This window comes from Elgaria multicarinata, chromosome 15 (genome assembly GCF_023053635.1).
Source record: "Elgaria multicarinata webbii isolate HBS135686 ecotype San Diego chromosome 15, rElgMul1.1.pri, whole genome shotgun sequence".
Taxonomy (NCBI): domain Eukaryota; kingdom Metazoa; phylum Chordata; class Lepidosauria; order Squamata; family Anguidae; genus Elgaria; species Elgaria multicarinata.
Genome location: NC_086185.1, coordinates 28,045,211 through 28,068,456, shown reverse-complemented (window position 1 = coordinate 28,068,456; position 23,246 = coordinate 28,045,211). Strand labels below are relative to the sequence as shown.

Here is a 23,246-nt window from a genome sequence, read left to right as displayed (position 1 = left end):
TATTACCAGATCAGTTATGGTGGCAGGACTTTCCTTTGCTTCTAGTACATAACTTAAAGGAGGCTTCATGCAATCATTGTTTTAATTCCATGTATTTTAAATATTTATTATGTGTTTTCATATATTTTATTGGTCTGTTGACTGTAATAAAAGGAATTGGAAACAAGGGAGTGTCTAATTTGACTAATTGCCAGCAGTGCAATCCCGCAACTGCTTCCTTTGAACACACGTTTTGGCAATGTCCAACAGCTGCTTCATTTTGGGACAAGGTTATTTACACACATCAATTTAGTACTTTAAGATTTACTGATTTACACCCTCTTGGGTTATTTACCTGCTTCATGGAAATTAACGAAAGGTCATCATAAATGGATTTTCCATGCCCTTTTGACAGCTAAAAGACTGATATTACAACACTGGAAAGATAAACACTTGCCTCCTAAAATGCAGTGGATTGAGGGTCTTACAACACTTTTAGTATTTGAACGAGCGGTACAAAGGCGCCGCCACCTTCAAATGGATACTTAATTTGGATATTTTGTCTGCTTTTGTTGAAGCTTTTTTATAATTGCTAGACGGCTGCATGCATTTCATATGTATTATTATGGATATATACAACTACGTATGTATATATATTTTTTAAAAGAAAGAAAAAGACTTGCAGGTGTTTGCAGGCGTCACATTGGGGACCCTTTCATGCATGGCACCTACGGACACCACATTGGGACACCTGATAGACAATGAGTTAGATGGACCTGACTTAGTAGAAGACAGCTTCCTAATGTGTCCATTGCATGCATGTAACAAAAAAGCTGTGAGGGATTTTTGTCGTAACCAGTTCCTTTACAGGTGCACACGTTGAGAAGGCATTATACAGATACAGAAGTAAGCACAAGTCACTTTAGCTGGATCATGGGCCCCGGGTTCATCTCCAGCTCCACCTTAGAGAAAGAACTTTGTGTTGTATAAAAACATAGCACAACTGTTGTACCAACCTTTATTAAAAACAACACTCTTGCACCTTTTTTGGGATGGGCAAGTCAGAAACCTTGATATACCTGCTCTGTATGCAGCTTGGCTCTTGCAAGTGAACTGCATGATGGGATCGGAATAACGTATGTGCCTGAATCTGCTGTAATGCTGAAACTGTTATATCAGCAAGGAAATGCTTAATTAGAATTCCTAACAGTCAAGAACTCTTGATATAGCAGAAGAAAAATAAGCCAGTTTGATAAGGAGGACTGATCATCCAGGTCAATCTGACATTGGCAGAAGAGTTATGGGCCATCTGTTGATAAAGTACAATGAAGTTTTCTTTGATCTGTCTTTGTTTGGCTTTAGAACTTTGCGAACTGCTAATTGGTTAAGATGCTACTATGTATAAATATACCTGCGTTTCACACTGCCAGTTGAGAAGTTTTTTGTCTGTAGGACTTCCTCCATACAGCTCAATAAAACAGAGTTGCCTTACAACCAAAGTGGATTTTTTATCCTTGACAGGGCCCTCCAGATGTTTTGGACTACAACTCCCACCAGTCCTTGCCAGCATAAGCAATGGTGGGGAATCAATGTGAGCTGGAGGCCAAAATATCTGAAGGGCCACAAGTTGCCCACCCCTGTGTATTAGATCTTGTGGCACAAGACTTTTGCTGTTTTCGCTGCAACAACCCGTCACGGCTACTCAATAAACATTTATTAAGCAGGTCAAAAGCGCATCTAGAACCAAATCACTTCTTGTACCCAATGCATTGAACCTGCAGCAATGGTGTATTATCTAGCAGTTTGTCTCGTTATGTAGAAAGATCAAGCTACTGAAAACTGCTCCCCCTTTTATTAAAAAGATTTTAACTTAGGGCCTTGCTAGACGAGGGGCAGGGGGCTTAATTTTAAAAAAAACCCTTACCTTGTCCGCAGTCTTCGGGGCGCACGTGGCCCCTTTAACAAAACAAAAAAAATGGCTGACGCTGCAGGGGGGCGACACGGGAGAGGGGGAGGGAGGGCTGGCACAGGGCGACACGGGAGAGGGGGAGGGGGGCTTAATTAAAAAAAAACCTTACCTTGTCCGCAGTCTTCAGGGCGCACGTGGCCCCTTTAACAAAAAAAAAAATGGCAGACGCTGCAGGGCTTCCGTCGTCCCTGCGCGTCGGCCGTCTAGGAGGCGGGGCGGCGCGCGCTAAAGTTAACGCGCCGTCGCCCCGCCTCCCTGCCGGCTTATTCGGCAGGGTCTAGCAAGGCCCTTCGTTTCCTGACCTACAATTTGGTTAAACAATTATAAACATGGTATCAGCGAGGAATGACTTCCCAGTTACCGAGTATTTAAAAAAGAAAGAAAAATGCACAGAACACCAAGGAAAGAGGATGGTCTCTTAAAAAATTCTCAAATTTATTCATTAGACTTTAGCAAGAACATTCATTGTAAAACACAGAAAAACACATTAAAACTCTTAAGGACAATCAAATGAAAATAAAAACGAACCAAAATTAAACTCAAGCAAAAACAAAAAACAAAAAGTAGTTCAGGGAGTGACAGGGACAGGGGACCCAGGATCTTAGTTTCATTTAAATCAAACTGTGCAGAACAAGAGAACTCAATATCTGGCAGTGATTAAGCGAGAGGCTGCAAAAGCCTGAAACCACCTACATGAAAGAGCTTGTATTGACTTCAGCAAGAATGGTTTCAAAGCTCCAAGATGATATATAAAACTACTTGCTTTGCAAGTTGGAGACGGTCACTGCGGCCTAATCTACACCAAGCAGGATATTGCACTATGAAAGCCGTATATGATATGTGCCAGTGGGCCCCAACAGTTATCAATATGCACTTCAATACTGCTATAATACAGTCGTGTGGCTCCTGCCTTTTATATACCGTTTTCATAGTGCAATATCCCGTTTGGTGTTGATTACGCCTGGGGCTTACGCACGCTGGGTTTTCAGTTCTCTTAGAACAATGGAAGGCTATTTGGTAAAGGGTTTTTCTATTTCTATCTCATTTCCCTGATGCAGCTCTATTCGTGCATAGTTCCATGCAACTAGTTGCACCAGAATGTGGATGGACAACCCCTTGAAAGCAAAGCAATGCAGGTGGGCAACATCTACATTTCGATGAAAATTAGCAGTTCCTGATCTGGAAGAGACGATCCATTCATCACTGGATTGGGTCAAATGCGACCAGTTCCCATTCTAGCCTTTTATTTGTAAACCCTGTACCAAAACAGCCGCTTTTGCCACTAGCCAGAACAAGCCCCACCAGGAAGACCAGACATTTGGGCTTCGTAGTACAAAGGAATGTTTAAGCCTAGCAAGGCTTTACAAAGCACACTTACCATTTAAATCTAGTGCTTTAGTGTTCCGACAATCTTACGTACATTATATCAGTCATCCTTACAACAACCCTGTAAGGTAGGCATCTTTATCCCCATATCGCGTTTAGGAGACTTCGCAAGAGTGTGACTTAAGTGAAATCCAACTAATGAGTTCACATCAGAGGCAAGATTTGAATTAAGGACTTCCCCATTCACAGTTCAGTTAGCCACGATGGTAAGCAAGCTTAAAAGACTATGGGAACATCTTCGGCGCTCTCTGAGAGAGGTTATTTTTCCTCCAAAGTAGACAGCTATCTGCACGAATAATCCCCCCTGCTTCTTTTGCAAATCTCTAAACTGCACTGCACCTACTCCTTCCAGGACTGGGGAGGTGGGGGGAGATACCTTTTTTTAGGGACCTCCTGGAGGAGAAAAGGAAGAGATGGTTGTGCACTCAACAGCTGAAAGAGAGGGGGGGGCACAGGGTTACATTTACTTTCAATTGTTGCCACTCTACAATATAGTTGCAAATGTGCTTTGTCCATTTCATTTCTGCTAACCCAAAGTAGGGAAACTGAAATTGAGGAGGTGTGCCTTCAGAGCAGGGGAAGGAAGGAAACACCCCAAAGAGGGGGAAACATTTTGCAAATGATTTGTGAAACGGTGAGGCATCACGGCCTCTAAATAGGCCCCTATAAAAGTTCATTGCTATACAATCACCAGAACACGCAAGGCAAAGAATCCGATCTTTTATCCAAGAATCTTCAGCTGGTACAGGAGCATCGAAGAATCTGAGATCCAAAGAACTTGGCGGCTGAAGACGGATATATTACTTGTCTTCCAGTAGTTTCTTCATGGTGCACCCCAGCTTTGCAAGTGGGGGTACAAGATAATTTAATCAGGAAGTGTGGCAGCCCCCCTTTTTTTCTTTTTGAAGGAGGCATATATGCAGCTACACATGTGCACAGGTGTACAATGTCACCTTTCCTTTTACAAACAAAAAGGGAAGGTATGTTAGTGATCTCATAAGCACTACAGAAGCATCTTGGCCATGGGAACGAGTCCACCACAGCGGCAACACAATCAACACCAGCCTTTCTCCAGTTCCTGCTGCAAACCTGCAGGATCAGTTATCAGAAACTCTTGCCAGGACTGGGAAGTAGTAGGTGTTGTACTAAGGACAGCTAAAGGCACTATCAAATAGTTTCCGACATCCTTAAAAACGCTGTGTCTTACTTCATCCTACTGCCTACTCCTATGCTAATCTGAAATGCTGAAATAATAATATAAAGCCAAGATGGGAGTGGGCAACTGCCCCATATCTCAGCTCAGGGATGGGCAACTTGGGGCTTCTGCATGTTTTGGCTTGCAGTTCCCATCAGCTCTAGCCAGAATAGCCAATGGTGAGGGATGCTGGGAGTTGTAGGCCAAAACGTCTGGAGGGCCACAAGTTGCCCAGGCATGTCTTAGCTTGACCAAAAGAGTAGAAGGCTCAGTTCAGACAATATGTTAGTCAACTTAGTGTGAAAACTCCACTCAACGGTTGAGTTTTTAGGAGATACTCCCCACACATGTTCTAACTCCACCGTGGTGTGACTGTGGGCTACTGTGGAGTTGAGTATAAGTCAATGCAACGTCTGATTGACAGTTCCTCTGACCTCTCTCCTCCCCTGGTCTTCCCGATGGTATCCCATCAGCCATTGCTGTAAAAAAACACCAATCCCGGCGGCTCTCCTAGAGTGGCACTCGCTCCTTTCAGCTCTCTTGTCAGAGAACTCTGTACCCAGTGGGAAAAGTCAACTCAGTGCAATGGAAAACTCCACGGAGCCCTCCACACAACCGTTGTGCAGGAACTCTCCTCTGCACAGCATGGATATTTAGCAAGGAGTTTTCCCACCAGACAACACATTTCTCAACAGTGGAGTTCTAAAACCACTGTTAAGAAATGTGTTGTCTGAACTGAGCCAAACTATGAGAACAGATTTTGCTGTTTCTCACTATAGTAGCATCGGTGGACTTACCATTCTGGAGAGAAACACACAGCTATTTTAAATGTTATTCCATTACCTCCTATAACAACCACACACACCCCAACATCTGACAAGAGACATCCTTGTCAGTGTTAGAGAGCCCAAAGCTGTATCTATTTCAAGGATAAGATATTTACTAAGAGAACTTGTAACAAGAAGGGGAAAAGGCTTTGCCATCATATTCAAATACAAGAACATTTTAACATAACCATTTCTCTTCTGTTCTTTGAAACTTTAGAAGAGAACCATTCTAAGAGTGGACCAAGTTTGCAAAAAAAGAACAAGAAAAAAAGGCTACATAGAAGTTTTCTAGTTTGAAGTAGTAACTAAGAATACCTCCAAGGGGTATTGACACTGTTCACCTATCAAAAACAGAAAACAAGACCTTTGCACACCGAAAACACATGACATCTCAAATAGCACTTGACAAGGGTGAAAACTGATATTAAAACCATACATCAGTGCCGAGAAAAGAAGAGAGGAGTGAATGAAAAGAGCAGGGGGACATGGAAGACTTCCAAGACAGCGGTCAGTTTAGAGTCAAAGAATTAAATCCAAGACACTGTTAATAGTGTGTTCCACGCCCCCCTTTCTCATTGCACATACGTAAGCAGCAGCCATTGTGTCTTCTTCAAAATTGTAAACGGCACCTTTCTTTCTTAAAATGTATCGCACGAGTTAAAAGAACAGCCCGTAAAATTTCCCCGTGAATGTATACAAAATGCAACAACAAAAATCCCATACAAAAATAGAGAAACATTCAACTCCTTTTATGTATATAAAAAGAAATCTCAATGGAGTATAGGCTTAGGCCCTGGTAATCTGACCTGAATCGATCATTAGCTGAAACTACAATTGGGAGTTGCACATTCTGACAAAATAGGCAGCAATACGGCGTGTGCCCTTATGTTTACTGATATCTGGAGCCATATTAATATACTGGTGGCAGCCCTTGGGCCCATGGAAGAGGCAGAAGTCTAAAGAGCATTTTCATGTTGACAACTGAAAAATGCCAAATGCTTGAGCTTGTATTGCACGAGGACTCCAAGGCGACGTCATTCACAAGCATGACGTTGTTGTGAATGCAGGTTGTTGCCACTCTTGCGCCTCTCTTTTCTACACTCTTTGCATGGTGAAGAAGCAACTATGCACACTGTCTTCTACCACCCACATCAGGCAATATTAGAAGCAGGTGCTGTGTGCATGGACAAAAAATGGGGGAGGAAACTCCAGATGCTACTAGTAAATTGCTTCTTACCCATGCTGGCTGGAGAATGCTGAAATCTTCAGGGCTTTTTTTCCGTCCAAAGACGCATAGGATCGCACCCCAAGTAACTTTGTTCCTAAAGTTAGAAGTCTCAAATGCTTTCACTTTTTCTCATAGAAAAAACGCTCCAGTCTCTGGATCGTTCTTGGTTTTATGCACCTTTTCCTACCCTCCAATATTCTTTTTGAGATTGGGGCGGCCAAAAGTGTACATGGTCTTTCCAAGCGTGGTCACCCTGTTAGATTTGTATAAGGGCTATTTGGCTTCTATAGCTCTTATTGTTCACTGTTAATAAACCCTTAGGGCTGAGTTTGGCTTTTTCTCAGCTACCACGTCATGGGCTGGCATTTTGAGTGATGTGTCCGTCACACCCCTCAGTATCTGTCCCCGTTACTCACTACTGGTTCAAACCACATTTGCAGTTACGATTGCTTTATCCCAGCCTCCATCATTTTACACTGTCTTACAGTGAACTTTATTTGCCGTTCTTTTCCGTATTCACCCAGTTTGGAGAGGTCTTTTAAAGCTCTTTCCCATCCCTTTAGGGTCCGGGGTGGGGAAACTCAGGCCTGGGGTCCTAATTTGGCCCTTCTGCCATTCCCCAGATGGCCACGCCCCTTCTCCTAGACACACCTTCTTCCCCACCCCCCAACCACCTATCACTTGGCGGCTTTGTGCAATTTTTCACTCTATTTCAAAAAACTATAATTCCTCTCCTAAGGCTTAGTTACTGGCAGTATGATCTTTAAGCTACAAAAAACTGTTGTTGTTGTATTTTTTGGCATCAACCCCCTATTTGGGGGAGGATTCAGCACCCTGGATAGCTCCTTTAGAGATCCAGCTAGTTCCGACTAAAATCCAGAATGGATTCATAGCCTCACTGAAATGAGAGTCACCAGCCTCTGCTGCACCAAGGCCATAGAAGAGAGGGGCGCTCGCCTGCCGTCACAACCAGCCTGCCTGTCATGCTTCTGCAACCTCATGGTCCTGCTACCATGTCCATGTGCCAATGCTTTGTCCTTAACCAAATCGGATATTTTATTATTAAAAATAGAGCCAAAGCTATACAAACATCAGAAAACCCTTTGGAAACAGGTCAAGTTACCAAGGCAATGCCAAAGTGTTGTATACATTTAGTACATTATAAAATGGTTTCTTTCTTTAAAAAAAAAATTCTATTAAATATGTACAACCAAAATGCTAACCAACACATGTTTGTAGATGAACATTCTCATTAGGGTCCCCCCCCCATACACACACCACCCCTCAGCCACCACCCACCACCCCAAAATCTGCAAATGTTACCCCATTTGACAACAAACTTCACAAGATGTCTTTGGTGATATGTTCAAAGGAAAAACCCACCAATCAAACCTAAAGCACATCCGAGAACATAAAGCAGGCTTCTCCAACATGGTGAGTCCAGATGTGTTGGACCACAATTCCCAGCATCCCCGGCCAACTGGGAGTTGTAGCTCAACACATCTGGAGGATGCTGGCGTGGAGAAGGCTGTCATAAAGCCACAGTCAAGAAGGTCACTGTGAAAATATGTCCACAACGCAAGCAGTGTGATGCTTAATAGTTCTGGCTTGTGAACGGCAGCCATGGAAAACAGAGACAGGGCCCACTCAACTCACAACCCTCCTAGTTCAAACACAGCCCAACAGTTGTGTGTATTCTCTTGGCAGGTGCTCCAAGAGGCCCTTACTTTGACAGTCCCAGACAGATAGCAAAACTTGGAAGCTTATCAAACCACAGATGGACATCTTACTTGGCCAACTGTTTGCATTTTGCACAGACCTCAAATCAAGGCTGAGGACCTTAATCATCCTAGAGTGCAGGACACGGACTAACTAGACATCAGGAAAAACTTCCTGTTAGAGCAGGACGACAATGGAACCAATGACCTCAGGAAGTGGTGGGCTCTCCCACACTAGAGGCCCTGCAAGAGGCAGCTGGACAGCTGTCTGTCAGGGATGCTTTAAGGTGGATTCCTGCATTGAGTAAGGGGGTGGACTCAATGGCCTTATAGTATAATGGCCTTATAATATAACTCAATGGCCGAGCATAACCTCGGTTCAAAGGAATTAATGGCACTCATACTATGATTCTATTGACAGCAGTACCGCAAGACTCAGCTTGAGTATAGGACTTTCTTCTTGCTAGATTCAGGCTACCCTTTCTATTAGATTAGCCACCGTGTAGCAGGGCGCACTCACTTTACGGGAACTGTAGACCTGGAAAGTGCTGGTAGTCCCAGCAGACACGATTGGGCAGATGGGCCAGTTGTGACTTCACGTTCTTTTAAGGACTCTTCTACACTGCCATCTTTCTGGTTGACCACTGCTAGGTAGTAAGCAAAGGGACAGCCTTATAATAAGGCAACGTGAACACAGGAGGGTTGTTCTTCTCATGTCCTGCTTGTGAGCTTCCAATGGGAATCAAGCTGGTTCCTGCAGGAAACAGGATGGTGAATTAGATGGACCTACGATCGAATCCTGCAGGGCTTTTATGGTTGACTTGTGGACATTAGGAATTGGATGTCATTAGGGGCAACTGAGTAAGAGATGAACACATTCGGTTCTTGGGGCAAAATCCTCCAGGCAGCCTGTGTGAAAACGAGGAAGAAGTTACCCAATGGAGGCAATGTTGGTGCCTTCTAGATTTTTTGAACTACAATTCCCAGCGTTACTGACCATTGGCCATGCTGTCAGGTGGTGCTGATGTCCAAAACACTGAAAAGGCACCAGCTTGGGAAACGCTACTGTATTCTATTTTCCAATCTAGATGAAAGTGAGCCTTGCATCACATCAACAGCGTAAATCCATCATCTAGCTACCTCCCTTAAAAACAACACACCAGTCTTCCCCAACCTGGTATGGAGACTGGATTTGCCCAGAATTCCATCTGCATCCAGGCAGTGGGAAATGGCAGCTCTCGCGTCGGGAGGGCAGCGAAACCGCTCCGGGTTTCACTCAAAAGCAGTCGGAACGCTAAAGGAGCTCTCCACGGGGCTTCATTTTCCTCCACCACCCTTTGTACCTTGGACAGCTTCTTTAGAGTTCTGACTGAAATCTGGTGCGTATTCACCACCCTACTGATATCAGAGCCACCAGCCTCCACCGCATTCAGGTATCCCAACATCACTCCCTCGGTCTCTCTGCTCAAGGGCTCACAGGCAAAATGGTTCTATCAGGCATTCCACCAAATGAAATTGAGTCATAACAAGGAAATAATGGAAATCAATATTCCAGGAGGGACCAGGTGAAGCACAATTTTTTTTTAACACATACACACACTTATCCCCTTGAAGCTTGCAATTCTCCAACTATTTTGACTCCTCTCCAGCACCGCCCATAACGTATGCTGTATTTTTTTACAGCGCAATCCGATACAGGCCTCCCCCTTCTCCGCTGGTCACTCTTTGACCTATTTTAACCCACATCCATTGACTTCTTGTTCCCATTTTGCTACTGCCAACCATTAGAACATACTTCATGGATCTCACCACCCACTTCCCAAATGCCACCCAACGCAAGGGCTCCCCTCGAGCCACTGTGGCTACAATCCTAAAAGACACTTGCTAAAGAGTAAGCCCAGTTGAACACAGTGGCACTTACTTCCAAGTAAACATGCACAGGATGGAACTGCATGGCTGCAGTCTCATACACCAGTTTTCCCTAACCTGATGCCTTCCAAGATGCTTTGGACTACGGCACCCATAATCTTTGACCATTGTCCGTTCTGGCTGGGGTTGATGGGAGTTGAAGTCCAAAACATTTGGAGGGCACCAGTTTGGGGAAGCCGGTTATACAGACATATTTGGAAGTAATCCTAAAGGAATCCAATGGAGTTTAACTTCCAAGAAGACACACACAGGATTGCCCTATTAAAACTGATCTTTTTTTTAAAAAAAATATTTTTAGTGTAAGCAAACCATTCCAGTTTTTAAAATTGCAATCACGTTGACATTCGCCCACCACCCAGCTAAAAACTAACCCCCCAAAACTCCTTTAACTTTGGCCACCCAACTGGGTTTTAAGAAATGATTCTCACCCCCCATTTTAACTAGAAAGCCAAGCTGGAAACTTTAAAGATGCCTTCGTCTGGGGCTGACAACCTTCTTCCCCTACTGCATTCAGAATGAACAGTGGCCCATATTATGGAAGGGTGAATCCGTATTACTCATAAGGAGAAGCACCATCACAGCACTGAGCAACAGCAGACGTCGCACAGGACACGCTCTGCCTCACTCACCACTGAAGCAAGAATTCAATCTGTTACTCCCAGCTCTAAATCAAAGTTAACCGTTGGCCGTGTGTTTTACGCCTCCTCGAAGCCCCTCCTCATCCTCCCTTAACCCTCTATTTGGCTCTTGTTACATTCATCATGGCGTTCTGGCAGTGGAGAGGGGCCGTCTTCCGATCTGGGGCCCTCCCACTCAGGAAATCCAACCCACAGCTCCCGCAATGCCCCGCCTCCCCGAACAAAGGCCTCAGCACTGCTTGTTGTGAAGCTGGGACATTCCTTGCATCACACCCACAGGTCTACATATTGCTGACTTGTCGGGAGAACGAGCAAAACCAAAGTTCGGCGGCAAGCTGGCACTTTCCTCTTCCAAAGGGAGAACCCAAGCAAGCTTTTTAGCCCGGCTGTCGGCGCCAGGCCTGTGAGAGGTGCATACCTCTTGGGACACCACGGGAGTTTGCAGAGGCAGATTGGAAGGCCTGGCCATCGGTCTTGCTGGTGGAGGTGTTGGACAGCTGGGTCCATCGGCGTGAGGTTTCCCGGAAGGCTCCTTGGCAGAGTTCTGGACCAGGGCTGTGAATGGCGGCTCCACATCTGGCCGTGACCCCCAGGTGCTCTGGAAGGCCGAGACATTCAGGTCACAATCCCACGGTTTCACGTCTTGGGAGGAAAACTCCTCGCTGTAGGCTACATTCGATAACCCTGGCCAGGAAAGGACACCAGCATCACCTTCCCGTTCTTCTGGAGAACACGGGGCACTTTCCTGGCCTAGGCTCAATCCAGCAGGATCCAGCTCCTTTTTGCAGCCGCTCCATGGAGACCAGAACTCGCAGGGCTTAAAGCCGTTCTTGGACAGCTGTAAGCTTGCCAGCTCAAACTCCAGACTCTCGGTGTCCAGGGACCGGCTCCTCCTGCAGATGGACAGCGGCTCTGGCACAGGAGGCCTCAACTCCTGGAGCCGGAGCCGGCGGGGCAGGCTGGCGACACCCCAGTTGCAGCTTGGGAAAGAGCCCGGGGAATACCCAGGAAACATTCTCTCGTCACATTCAGCAAAGGAGTCTTTCGGCACGTAGCTGTCGTCAAAGGCCTCGAAGGACGCGGCGATGTCCTCGTCCGCGTTCATCTCGAGATGCTGTTCGCACTCCCCTTCGCCCTCCTGCTCTACGTCGACGATATCAAAAGTGACCATGGTTGGGAGGGCAGGAAGGTTCTGAGTGAACGCCGAGCCGGAGTCGGAGCTGCCCAGACTTTCAGAGAGGCTAGAGAAGAGAGTCCCACTGCTGGTGAACTCCACCAAGGCTTGGGAGAAGTTAACGGCCTGCTCCAGTTCGCAGTTGCTTTCCATTAGGGGTTCTCCAAAGTCAGCTTCTGCAGTATCGGGCGGCTCTCTCGGTGGGCAGCTGCGGCAGCTGTGCGTTTGGTAGAAAGGGTACGCCACTGGTTTTTCCAGGGCCAAGTCACTTAAAGCACACGGTTCAAGGATGGTGTGCTCTAAACCAGAATCCAACACAGAGGTGTTTCCTACGAGCTGAACAAGGCAACTCCCGTGTGGATTAGGACCGCAACTGCCGTTATAACGCTTTTCTGGACTCAGCGGCTTTCGCAGGTCCTTCCAGTCTTGGTTTCCAGCTGTTATTCCAGCATTTAAGCCACTGTTCAAAGAATGAGGGGCAGTTTGCTCACAGCCAAGGCAACCTGGACTTTGGCCAGCTAAGTTGGCTGCTCTCATTTTACATTCACTGTGCTGTTTTTCCCTTGGATGCCCGTCTTTGCTAAGCCTATCTAGGTGTTTCAAGGCCGGTTCTCTCTGCATCTCCCAGTAGAGCAGCTGCTTCTGGATCACAGCCATCCTCTCCTCCTCCGTTTCCATCACTTCGTTTTTCTGACCCATCATCTGAACCAAGTCCTTCTCATCAGGGAGAGCAAAGTCCAAGAACTGGCCAAAGATCTCCGGTGGGGACACTTTCCTATCAAACCAGGACTCGTCCCCATGAGAGGGGCTCATGAGCGCATCGTCAGGTTCGTAGAATTCGTAAAGCGCGTCGCCGCTGTAGCTGTCCCTCGGGAGGCGTTCCTTTTTTATTTCTTCAAGCCCATCGCCAGCTTCGTCCTCAGGACCCGGGGTGGTCGAGTCATAGTAACCCTCATCGCTATTAGGAGCAGATTCTTGTTGGTCACTGTGCGGCGTTAAGAGCTCCATGTCATTCCTCGTACCTTCAGTGTAGAGGTGACTTTCCTGCTTGCCTTCCTTCACTCCTTGGAGCTCACATTTTGCCATGAGCTCCGGCAGGCGTGTGTCATAGGCGGGCGCTGCTTTGACGGCCCCTTCCCACACCTGTTGGAGATACTCCTCGATCTCATCCGGCAAGGCCATCTCTTCCCCGCCACCTTGGTACGTCACCAGGCAGGAGCTCCTCTTGGCCGCATCCCTGCTGCGCTCTGCAGAGGTGGAACTCTCGGTGATGCTGTCCATGTCTGGCTCGGCTATGATGTCTCCGCAGCCGGTGAGAGAGTCAAAGCTTTTAAGGGAAGTAACATCTCCAAACATCAAGCTGAGTTGGTCCCCAGATGGGACACAAGGAGGACTGTCGTCTAGGTCCTCCGGCTCGAGGGTGTCAGGAAGGTCACAATAACCAGAGTTGGGACCCAGGGCATCGCCCGGGTCCAGTTCTGCGTCTCGAGCACCGTCAACGTTTGCAGCGCCTTCGGCCGCATCCCCACCTGAGACGCTCCCAGCAGCCACCACTAGGTCCACCTCCCTCGACTCATGGAGGTTGGCTGCTAGTCCAGGCGAAGCGTCGCCGAGAAAATTCTCTCCCCACTCTGAAGGAAGAGTCACGCTTCTCAGACTCCCCTTCTGGGAGGCCGGCTGAGTTTCGAGGGCACTCCGCTGATTCGGCTTGGCCTGCTCTTGCGCCACGCCGTCCTTGCTACTCCATTCTTGCAGCTCCGTCCTCTCCGGCTCGGCAGCTTTGCTCTTCCGGTGGCGACGGATGCTGTTGAAGAGGCCCCTCAGCCCCCCTTTCTTAGACCTGGGGAGGAACAGGGATTTCTCTCCGGCGGGTTTCTTCTCGAAGCCCTCGGAACTCCTGGACAGAGACGTCGACTGCTGGACAAAGCCGACCCGAAGGCCGGCCTCCGCTCCCGAGAGCACGCTCTGAGAATTCGGCAGCTGGGGAGGCGGGAAGTCCGTCCCACCCTCCGAGGGGCTCCTGAGGCGGCCGGAACCAGCCTCTTCATACCCAACGTCGCTGATACCGTCGTGCGTCTTGCTCTTACTGAGGCCCTTTCTCGAGGCTCCCTTCTCTTGGCCTTTGTTTTTCCCTCCAAAGAAGCTCGGCAGGGTGCAGATGCTGCGCTTCCCGCCAAAGAGCTTAAAGGCCGTCTTCTTCAGTTTGCCGGCAGGCGCCTGCTGCCGATTCGGCTCCGCCGTGGCAAACGAAGCATCGCTCCGGTCGGAGAGTCGGTCAGCCGCCCCGTTCTCCTCCTGCAGGCGCCGACTGACGTTGCCGACCGACAGAGGCTTGGGTCCGGCGCTATCCTCGACGCAGGCGGGTTTTGTGGCCGCCATATTGGCGCACGTACTTAGCGGGAAACGAGGACTCCCACAGCCACACCTTCTTCAGCATGCTGCAACCAAAGCATCACGGCTGATCTAGAAAAGAGAGAGGGGTGGGGAGGGACACACAGCCACGGCGTGAGAGCACGTTGAGACCAGGCATCGTTTCACAGCGTTTGGAATCGCCTGACAGCATCGAGAACGAGCAAAAGCAGGGGCAAGGCTCCCACACCTTCAAGGCATGTTGGGGAAAGATGCAGCTACTGGACAAGTTAAAAAAAGAAATAGCTATGGTAGTGAATGAAGCCCTTCTCATGGGGTACATTGACAAGCACACACACGGGTACCCTGGGGAAAGATGCAGCAACACGGGAAGCAGGCGCATCTCCTGCATGGCTCCCAGTTACACAGCTGATAAAAAGCACAGGCGCCTGCATCAGGAAAGAAGCTGGCACCCTTAAATGGGAAATCTGAACAGGTGTGCGTGAAGAGACACTAATATTTACACCACTATTACACCAGTTGCTGGGGAACATGGGAAGGAGGGTGTTGTTGCCCTCGTGTCCTGCCTGTGTGTCTCCCGTGGGCATCTTGTTATTATTATTATTTATTTATTTAAAATAATTATATCCCGCCCTATATCACTAAGATCTCAGGGTGGCGTACAGATAAAAACATACAGTATAAACAATAAATATACACAGTTAAAAACAGTTAAACCATGATCCAAGTTAAAACAATATATAATTGAAAAGCAATAGATACAGTTAAAACAATGTGCCAGTGAGTTTAACCATCAAAGGCTTTATTAAAAAGCCATGTTTTTACTTGGCGTCGAAATGAAATCAATGTTGGCGCCAATCAAGCCTCCAATGGGAGAGCATTCCACAGTCGGGGTGCCACCACAGAGAAGGCCCTCTCCCTTGTCCCATCATAACGTATATGTTGCATTGGTGGGATGCGGAGAAGGGCTCCTCCAACAGATCTCAAGTCTCGGGCAGGAGAGGCGCGCTCTCAAGTATCGGGGTCCCAAGCCGTTTAGGGTGTTAAACATCATTACCAGCACCTTGAATTCCGACATGACAATAGACTAGATGGGTCCTTGGTCTGATCCAGCATGGCTCTTCTTCTGCTCTTCATGTCTAATTTTCAAATAAGTTCTAGAAGGAACCAAAAATGGCTATTACTTCAGCCATAGTAGCTGCCTTCTCCCTTCTGCACCCTTTTGCTCTGAACTCACAACTGAATCAATGGAAGTATGGCCGGCCTTGTATTTATCAGCAGGGTGATTGGGAAAGAAACAATCCTGACAAGAAGTCTGGAAACAAAGCCCTATGAGGAGAGACTGAAAGAACTGGGCATGTTTAGCCTGGAGAAGAGAAGGCTGAGGGGAGACATGGTAGCACTCTTCAAGGACTTGAAAGGTTGTCACACAGAGGACGGCCAGGATCTCTTCTCGATCCACCCAGGGTGCAGGACATGGAATAATGGGCTCAAGTTACAGGAAGCCAGGTTCCGGCTGGACATCAGGAAAGACTTCCTGCCTGTTAGAGCAGTACAACAATGGAACCAATTCCCTAAGGAGGTGGTGGGTTCTCCCACACTAGAAGCAGCTGGACAGCCATCTGTCAGGGATGCTTTAAGGTGGATTCCCGCATTGAGCAGGGGGATGGACTCGATGGCCTTATATGCCCCTTCCAACTCTACTATTCTATGATTCTAGGATTAAGTCTTAGAGCTTCTTTCCTTTCCTTTTGGGAGAGAGACTTAATTCTGGCACTGATTTGAATCTAAGACTAGCACAAGCCTCCAGTTCAGGGGCAAGCAACCAGCTGCCAGGTTGGTTAATACCAGCCTTTGATCTCCCATTAAGAGTAAGCGCCCATCTGCATTCTTCTAGTATAAAGCAAAGAATGTTTTGGTCTTTTTAACAACAGCTGGCACAGAAGATGCATAAAACTCAAACATGGGTGGTGGAAGTCTCATTGAACACAGAAAACAACTAGCCAGCACTTGTAATCCACCCTGAGTTCCACTTAAAAAAACAACCAAAGTTTTAAAAGACCAATGCAACCTTGCAAGAAAGTCCACAAAAGACACACATGCACACACACACACACACACACACAAACACACACACGATGTGAGTCATTGATGGCCTTAAAGAAAAAGAAACATTTTTTAAAAAAATAAAGTCTTCAAAACATTGCCTTTCCTGGAATTTCACTTGCCGCAGACAGCCCGATAAGCAATTGTTAACAATTTTTTTTTGGTACCGTAGGGCAGGGTGAGTGCGAAATGTCCCCCTTTGCCCAGGCAATTTAAATTTTATTTATTTATGTATTTTAATTGAGTGATTTGTTTTTTTGTTGGGGTGAGGAACCTCAGGCCCAGGGCTCCAATCCAGCCTTACTCAGGTCGGCCCTCCAGGCTTCCATAGATAGCCACACCCCTTCCCCTGGCTCCACCCCCAATTAGCAGATTCCCGATTTTTCCGCAGTTTTTCCCCATTCTTGAATTCACCCCTCCGTCTGAAAGAGTTTCCCTACACCTACAGCATGTAGTAACATGACCAATAAAGTCTCTGGATTTTGGCATCTCAAGCCCCAAGTGCCACACGTGTTCCAGCCAAAGGTGAAATTAATGTGCTAACCTGGCAAGCAATACCCAGAGCCCACACCTTGGAATTCAAGACAGCTGACAGATACTGGTGGATATTTCAACCTTTCTTCAGGTTTGAAAATCACTGGCTATGACAGAACCAGCACCACAGGCGCTGAGGAGATCCATCACGACATTTTTGTCATGGTAGCCATATCAGATTCGGAAGCAGCTGCTGCAAATTCAGTTTTGTCCATTATTAGATAATCCCAAAGGCTGACAAAATTGCAATGTCAGCTCTGTTCTGTTTCAGGCAGATTATCTCAACAGAGTTGGTGGATTAAATTTCTCACCCGAGTTGGGGAACTAACCAGAGACCTATCAACAGGGAGCAATCTACCATCTGCCAGCCCCTGCATTCAAGTGCACAGAAGCGAGAGAAACAGGTTATTCCAAGGCCATGCCTGCATTAGGTGGCACCCTGACGGATCCCAGAATGAAGGCCTGATGCTGCAAGCAATCCTGGCCAGATCTGCTAGAAAAATAACCCTGGGGAATCCTCCTATTTCCCTTTTCACATGCATCAGGAGTGCATTTGCACAGTTAAAGCTAGTGCACCAGCTGCGCCCGTTCCTAGGGATGTCGGACCTGGCCACGGTGACACATGCCTTAGTTACATCCCGACTGGATTACTGTAACGCGGTCTACGTGGGTCTGCCTTTGAAGAGCGTTCGGAAACTTCAGCTGGTTCAAAGAGCTGCAGCCAGATTGTTGACCAGGGCTGGTTACAGGGAGCAGACAACTCCTCTGTTAAAACAGCTCCACTGGCTTCCAGTTTGTTTCCAGGCACAATTCAAAGTGCTGGTTATGACCAATGAAGCCCTATACGGCTCAGGTCCAGGTTATCTGAAAGATTGTATGCTCCCTTACAAGCCTCCCTGTGTTCTAAGATCTTCAGGGGAAGCCCTTCTCTCAATCCCACCAACATCACAGGCACGCCTGGTGGGAACGCAGGAGAGGGCTTTCTCGGTGGCTGCCCCAGGGCTCTGGAACTCTCTTCCCAGGGAAGCTAGACTGGCTCCCTCCCTGATGCGCTTTAGGAGGTAGACAAAGACTTTTAAAATTGTCATTTTAAATGTTTTAATATTGGAATATATTTAATATACTTTTAACTTGCGTATATCTCCATTTATAGGTTTTTAATATATATGTTTTAAATTCTGTAACGCCGCCTTGAGGCCCAGCATTGGGCAAAAGGCGGGATATAAATAAATATCATCATCATTATCATCTGCTAGCTGTATTTCACCAAAAGCTGCCTGTAGAAGTGCTTGTTTATCAGCAGGTTCGGAACAGCACCATCCCTTTGGAGTTAGTAGAAAGGCCTTTTTCCGTCCGCCAACTTTAACAGCACAAATCTCCCCTTCTGTCTCTCTCACTCACACAGGGGTTGGCACTCGCTCCGCTTACAAAGGAACAGCCTTCCCTTGATTACCTTCACAATTGCTATCAGCCACGCACACAAATTCTAAATCAATGAGCTCACGTCGCTCATAGAGCGCTCCGAAATGCAAACATCGGTGGTGTCCTTTGAACAATTGGTTTTCACGGCAAGCAACTTAATAAGATTTTCAGCACTGGGCCTCTCCCAGGTTGGAGGTCTTTAAGGAGGCAGCCATCTGCTAGGTGTTCTAGCTATGGATTCCTCAAGGTATCAAACTAGATCAAGGGTAGGCAGTTCTGGGTGATTCGTATTAGATCAGCAAGTGCTTTGAAACCTAGTAGTTTAAACAATAAACTGCAAGTAGCAATGGGTGCGATTCTATGCATGTTTAGATGAACAGAAGTCCTACAACACGCAGCTGGCTGGAGAATGCTAGGAGTTGTAGGACTTTTTTCTGTCTAAACATACATAGGATTGCATCCAAAATGGCTGATCCTGTGCTAATTATTCTCTCTTGGCCTCTGTGTTCCTACTTTGTAAAAATATGAGCACTCATATTATTCTGTCACTTTCTTAAAATTGTCATTCCTTATTTCCCCCCAATGTTTGGCTTTTGGTATTCAGGCAGAAGTTGGCATATTTGGGGAGTGTGGTTATCTGGTTGAGCTTTTATATTGTATTTTATATTATGGCTGTATACGGTTGTTTTATACTTGAATTGTCTTAATTTTGTAAACCGCCCAGAGAGCTTCGGCTGTTGGGCCGTATAGAAATGCACTAAATAAAATAAAATAAATAAAAATATTCAGGTAATTGCAAATTCACTAGCTGAGTTTACTTTTAAAAGTTTGAAAATATAATAATTTTATAAGCAAACTAAGTTATACATAAAACAACTTTAAGAGCATAAAGCATTGCTTATTTTTCAATTTCCTCAAAAATTCTGTTTCTTTTCCCCCCAAGGGTGGAGAGATGGAGGAAAAAACCTTGGTTTTTTCCCCACAGCTTCAAAATTTCCTGAAATGTTACATCTTTAGTTAGAATCTCTGATCTTCGGCTACTGGGCGGTGTAAAAATGTAATAAATAAATAAATAAATTCAGTAACTCAGGTGTAAATAAATATCTGTATATGCATGTTATTCCAGATGTATGTCTCATGGGTTGCCCAGCCATCAACTAGGTGACCTGCAATACCCCCTTCAACTCTATGGGATTATACCACCTCACTGTTGCAAATACGAAATCAACATTTGGCAAGAAGAAATCTGGGGGGAGGGGGGGAAGTGTGACCTCAAAGAAAGGGATGAGCTGCTGAGCCGGGCCACTGCTTTGCATCCAGAAGGCCCCAGGCAGAGCCCCAGCATCTCCAGGTAAATCTCCAGGGAAGATTCCTGCCCTAAAACCCTGGAGAGCTGCTGCCAGTCAGTGTCGACAATACTGGACTAAATGGAGCCGTGGTCTGACTCAGTAAAGGACAGCTTCTTGCATTCATACATTTCTCCCAGTATGAACCTACTACAGTCGACATCTGAGGGCCTCCTCCTAGTTCCTCCTCTGAGGAAGGTTCTGATCTGCACGGATCCGACCTGCTCTTGGAGCAACACAAAATTTCTGGCTAATTTCTGATAATATATTTTGTTAAGGCTTATATTTGTTCTGTTGTTTATTGAATCTTTGGGGGTTTTCAGCACAAACCATTCCAAATTTTACTTTGAAAGTAAAATGAATGAAATACACCTAACAACTAGAAAAAGCAAATTGTTTTAAACAGCTATTTTTAGGACTATCATCTTATTAAAGACACCTTAGTAAATAAATCAATTAGATATGCATAAAATAAATCATTAATTCTGCAGAGAAAGAAATATACTTTTCCTGGTTTAATGCAGGAGAGGCGGACTTCAGGCTTGTATGCTAGAATTGAGCACAGTTCTTTCACCCCCAAACCCGCTCTGGTTCCCCCCTAAGTTCCTTTGCATTTCAACCAGGATGATCAGGGGTCTGGAAACAAAGCCCTATGAAGAGAGACGGAAAGAACTGGGCATGTTTAGCCTGGAGAAGAGAAGATTGAGACATGATAGCACTCTTCAAAGACTTGAAAGGTTGTCACACAGAGGAGGGCCAGGATCTCTTCTCGATCCTCCCAGAGTGCAGGACACAGAATAACGGGCTCAAGTTAAAGGAAGCCAGATTCCAGCTGGACATCAGGAAAAACTTCCAGACTGTTAGAGCAGTACGACAATGGAACCAGTTACCTAGGGAGGTTGTGGGCTCTCCCACATTCAAGAGGCCTTCAAGAGGCAGCTGGACAGCCATCTGTCAGGGATGCTTTAGGGTGGATTCCTGCATTGAGCCGGGGGTTGGACTCGATGGCCTTGTAGGTCCCTTCCAACTCTGCTATTCTATGATTCTATGATTCAACACCCTAATTTCTAAAAACAAAACTTCAGGTTGTTTCTATTTCTAAAGAATTGGGAGTCAGGAACCTGAGTCCTTCTACTACAAATCACCCAAGAGAGTACCCTCTTGAGTTTTAAAACAGGGGCTGGGTGGGTTCCCATCAGGGATACTGTAGGAGAGATTATCAGTAGAAAGTCTGACTTGATGTCCTTTGAAGTCCCATCCAACTGTGCTATTCTATGTATATGTGACAGCAGGTATCGTTTTATAAGTGGCATCCCCTCCTGGGATATGGGCAAGGGGGTGTCTCTTCCAAAACAGAGCCTGCAACCTGCATGTTTTGTAACCACTTATATTTTAGAAAAAAATACGAATGTCCTTCCCTATTAATTGTGACATCTTCATAGTCATCAAAAGCTCTTTAACAGATTGATTAATCTAACCCATTGGCCCATCACTGCAGCCATAATTCTTTCAGTTCATAGATTTCCCCATAAAATGTGACAAAAGGGCTGGCGGGAAAGAGAAATTATCTATTGTGTTGTTATAAACAAAAACATCTAGCCATGCAAATACGTCCACAAGTTACTAGCCCTCACACATCTTGAACGTCCTATCTGTCTTCACATATTGGTCACTTGTGGCCTGACGTGGGGGAAATCAACTTTTGTAAAGCTTTCAAGCCTAATTGGACATCAAAGCGACGTTAGCTTCGGCATGGCTGCATATTTTGAGCAATTTACAAATATGTGGGGGGATTTCCGAAATGGATATCATCATGAACTCCAACCCAGGTCCTAAATAAACTGTGCATCCAGATTTCTATAGAGGCAAAACCCAGCCCTATGTACATATTACCCCTCCTTCCTGGTGGTGAATCTGCTCAGGGAGCTAACCAATTAGCTTCACACTCATGGGGGACAGGGACTAAACAGCCCCTTCCAACTCTGTGGTTCTATGACAACTTCCTATCCAGATCTCTGCATCTAACACAGGCTGTGGAATGGAGCTATTCCAGATGCATGATGCCAGTAAAAGCCCGCGTAGTGTAGTGGTTAGAGTCTTGGACTGGGATATCTGGGTTCTAATCTCCATCCTGCCATGAAGCTCACTGGGTGACTTTGAGAAAGTCACTGTCTCTCTACCTAATCTACAAGGCTGTTGTGAAGATAACATGGAGAGGAGCTCCACCACGTAAGCCACCTTGAGTTAAGAACAAAAGAACATCAGAAGAGCCCTGCTGGATCAGACCAAGGCTCCATCTAGTCCAGCCCTCTGCTCACACAGTGGCCAACCAGCTGTTAACCAGGAAACCACAAGCAGGACATAGAATCATAGAATCGCAGAGTTGGAAGGGGCCTACAAGGCCATCGAGTCCAACCCCCTGCTCAATGCAGGAATCCACCCTAAAGCATCCATGAGTGCAACAGCACCCTCCCACCCACGTTCCTCAGCAACTGGTGTATATAGGCTTCCGTCTCGGATACTGGAGGTAACACATAGTTCCTTGCAAGAAAAGGCTGCGATAAAAATGTAGCAATAATAATAAATAATAATGCAATATATGCAAGTAATGTGTGCATAAGGTTCACGATGCAATTTAAACGGTTAGTTAAGCCAACCTCCTGCCCATCAGGTTGACAATATGGTGGTAGATGGACCAATTTCAACTCCGCTTTCTACGTTTTTTATTTATTTATTTATTTTTATTTATTACATTTTTATACCGCTCAATAGCCGAAGCTCTCTTTTATATCAGCCTCCCCAAACTTGGCACCCATCAGATGCATTGGACTACAACTCTCACCATTCACAGCTAATGGGCATGCTGATGGGAGTTGTAGTCCAACACATCTGAAGAAAAATAAGTTGGGAAGGTTGCTCAAGGACCACTGACAAGCACTGAGCACTTACTTGGAAATTTTATAGACGTGTTATGCGACACAATTCAGGCTGCACTCTTACCCATACTTAACTGGGAGAAAGCCCCACTGAAGAGTGGGGCTTGCTTCTAAGTTAAGATGCAAAGGACTGTGTTGTCGTAACTTTTCAAAGTATGTCGCTACCTTTTCATTGCTATTTTACTCCAGTGTTTACATATCTTCTCTCAGCAACCCTGATATCTGCAAAGTGAGGATAACAGTTCACGAAACTGATGTCATGGACCTAGCCAAATTCAGTTTATGCCATAATAAATTTGTCAGTCTCGAAAGGCACCAAAAGGCTCTGTTGTTATTTCAGTGATCAAGAGAAACCACAGATCATGTGGAAAGCTCTAGCCCTAATTAAGAAACAAATCCTACTGAAACTAACGAGGCTTGAAAGGAGCAGTCCAAGACACTCAGGTTGAGAAAGCTCCAGCCAGTCCTGAGCAGTATACCTTGCATGGG

General features: G+C 46.2%; 1 protein-coding gene across 1 annotated transcript; it reads right to left on the bottom strand.

Annotated features, from left to right (window-relative positions):
- Window positions 1–8,995: 8,995 nt before the first annotated feature.
- On the bottom strand, window positions 8,996–14,502 carry AMER1 (APC membrane recruitment protein 1). The gene is given in 2 exon segments (XM_063141745.1): window positions 8,996–11,140; window positions 11,143–14,502. Coding segments are annotated over 2 exon segments (3,453 nt in total). The 5' UTR covers window positions 14,423–14,502; the 3' UTR covers window positions 8,996–10,967.
- Window positions 14,503–23,246: the final 8,744 nt, after the last annotated feature.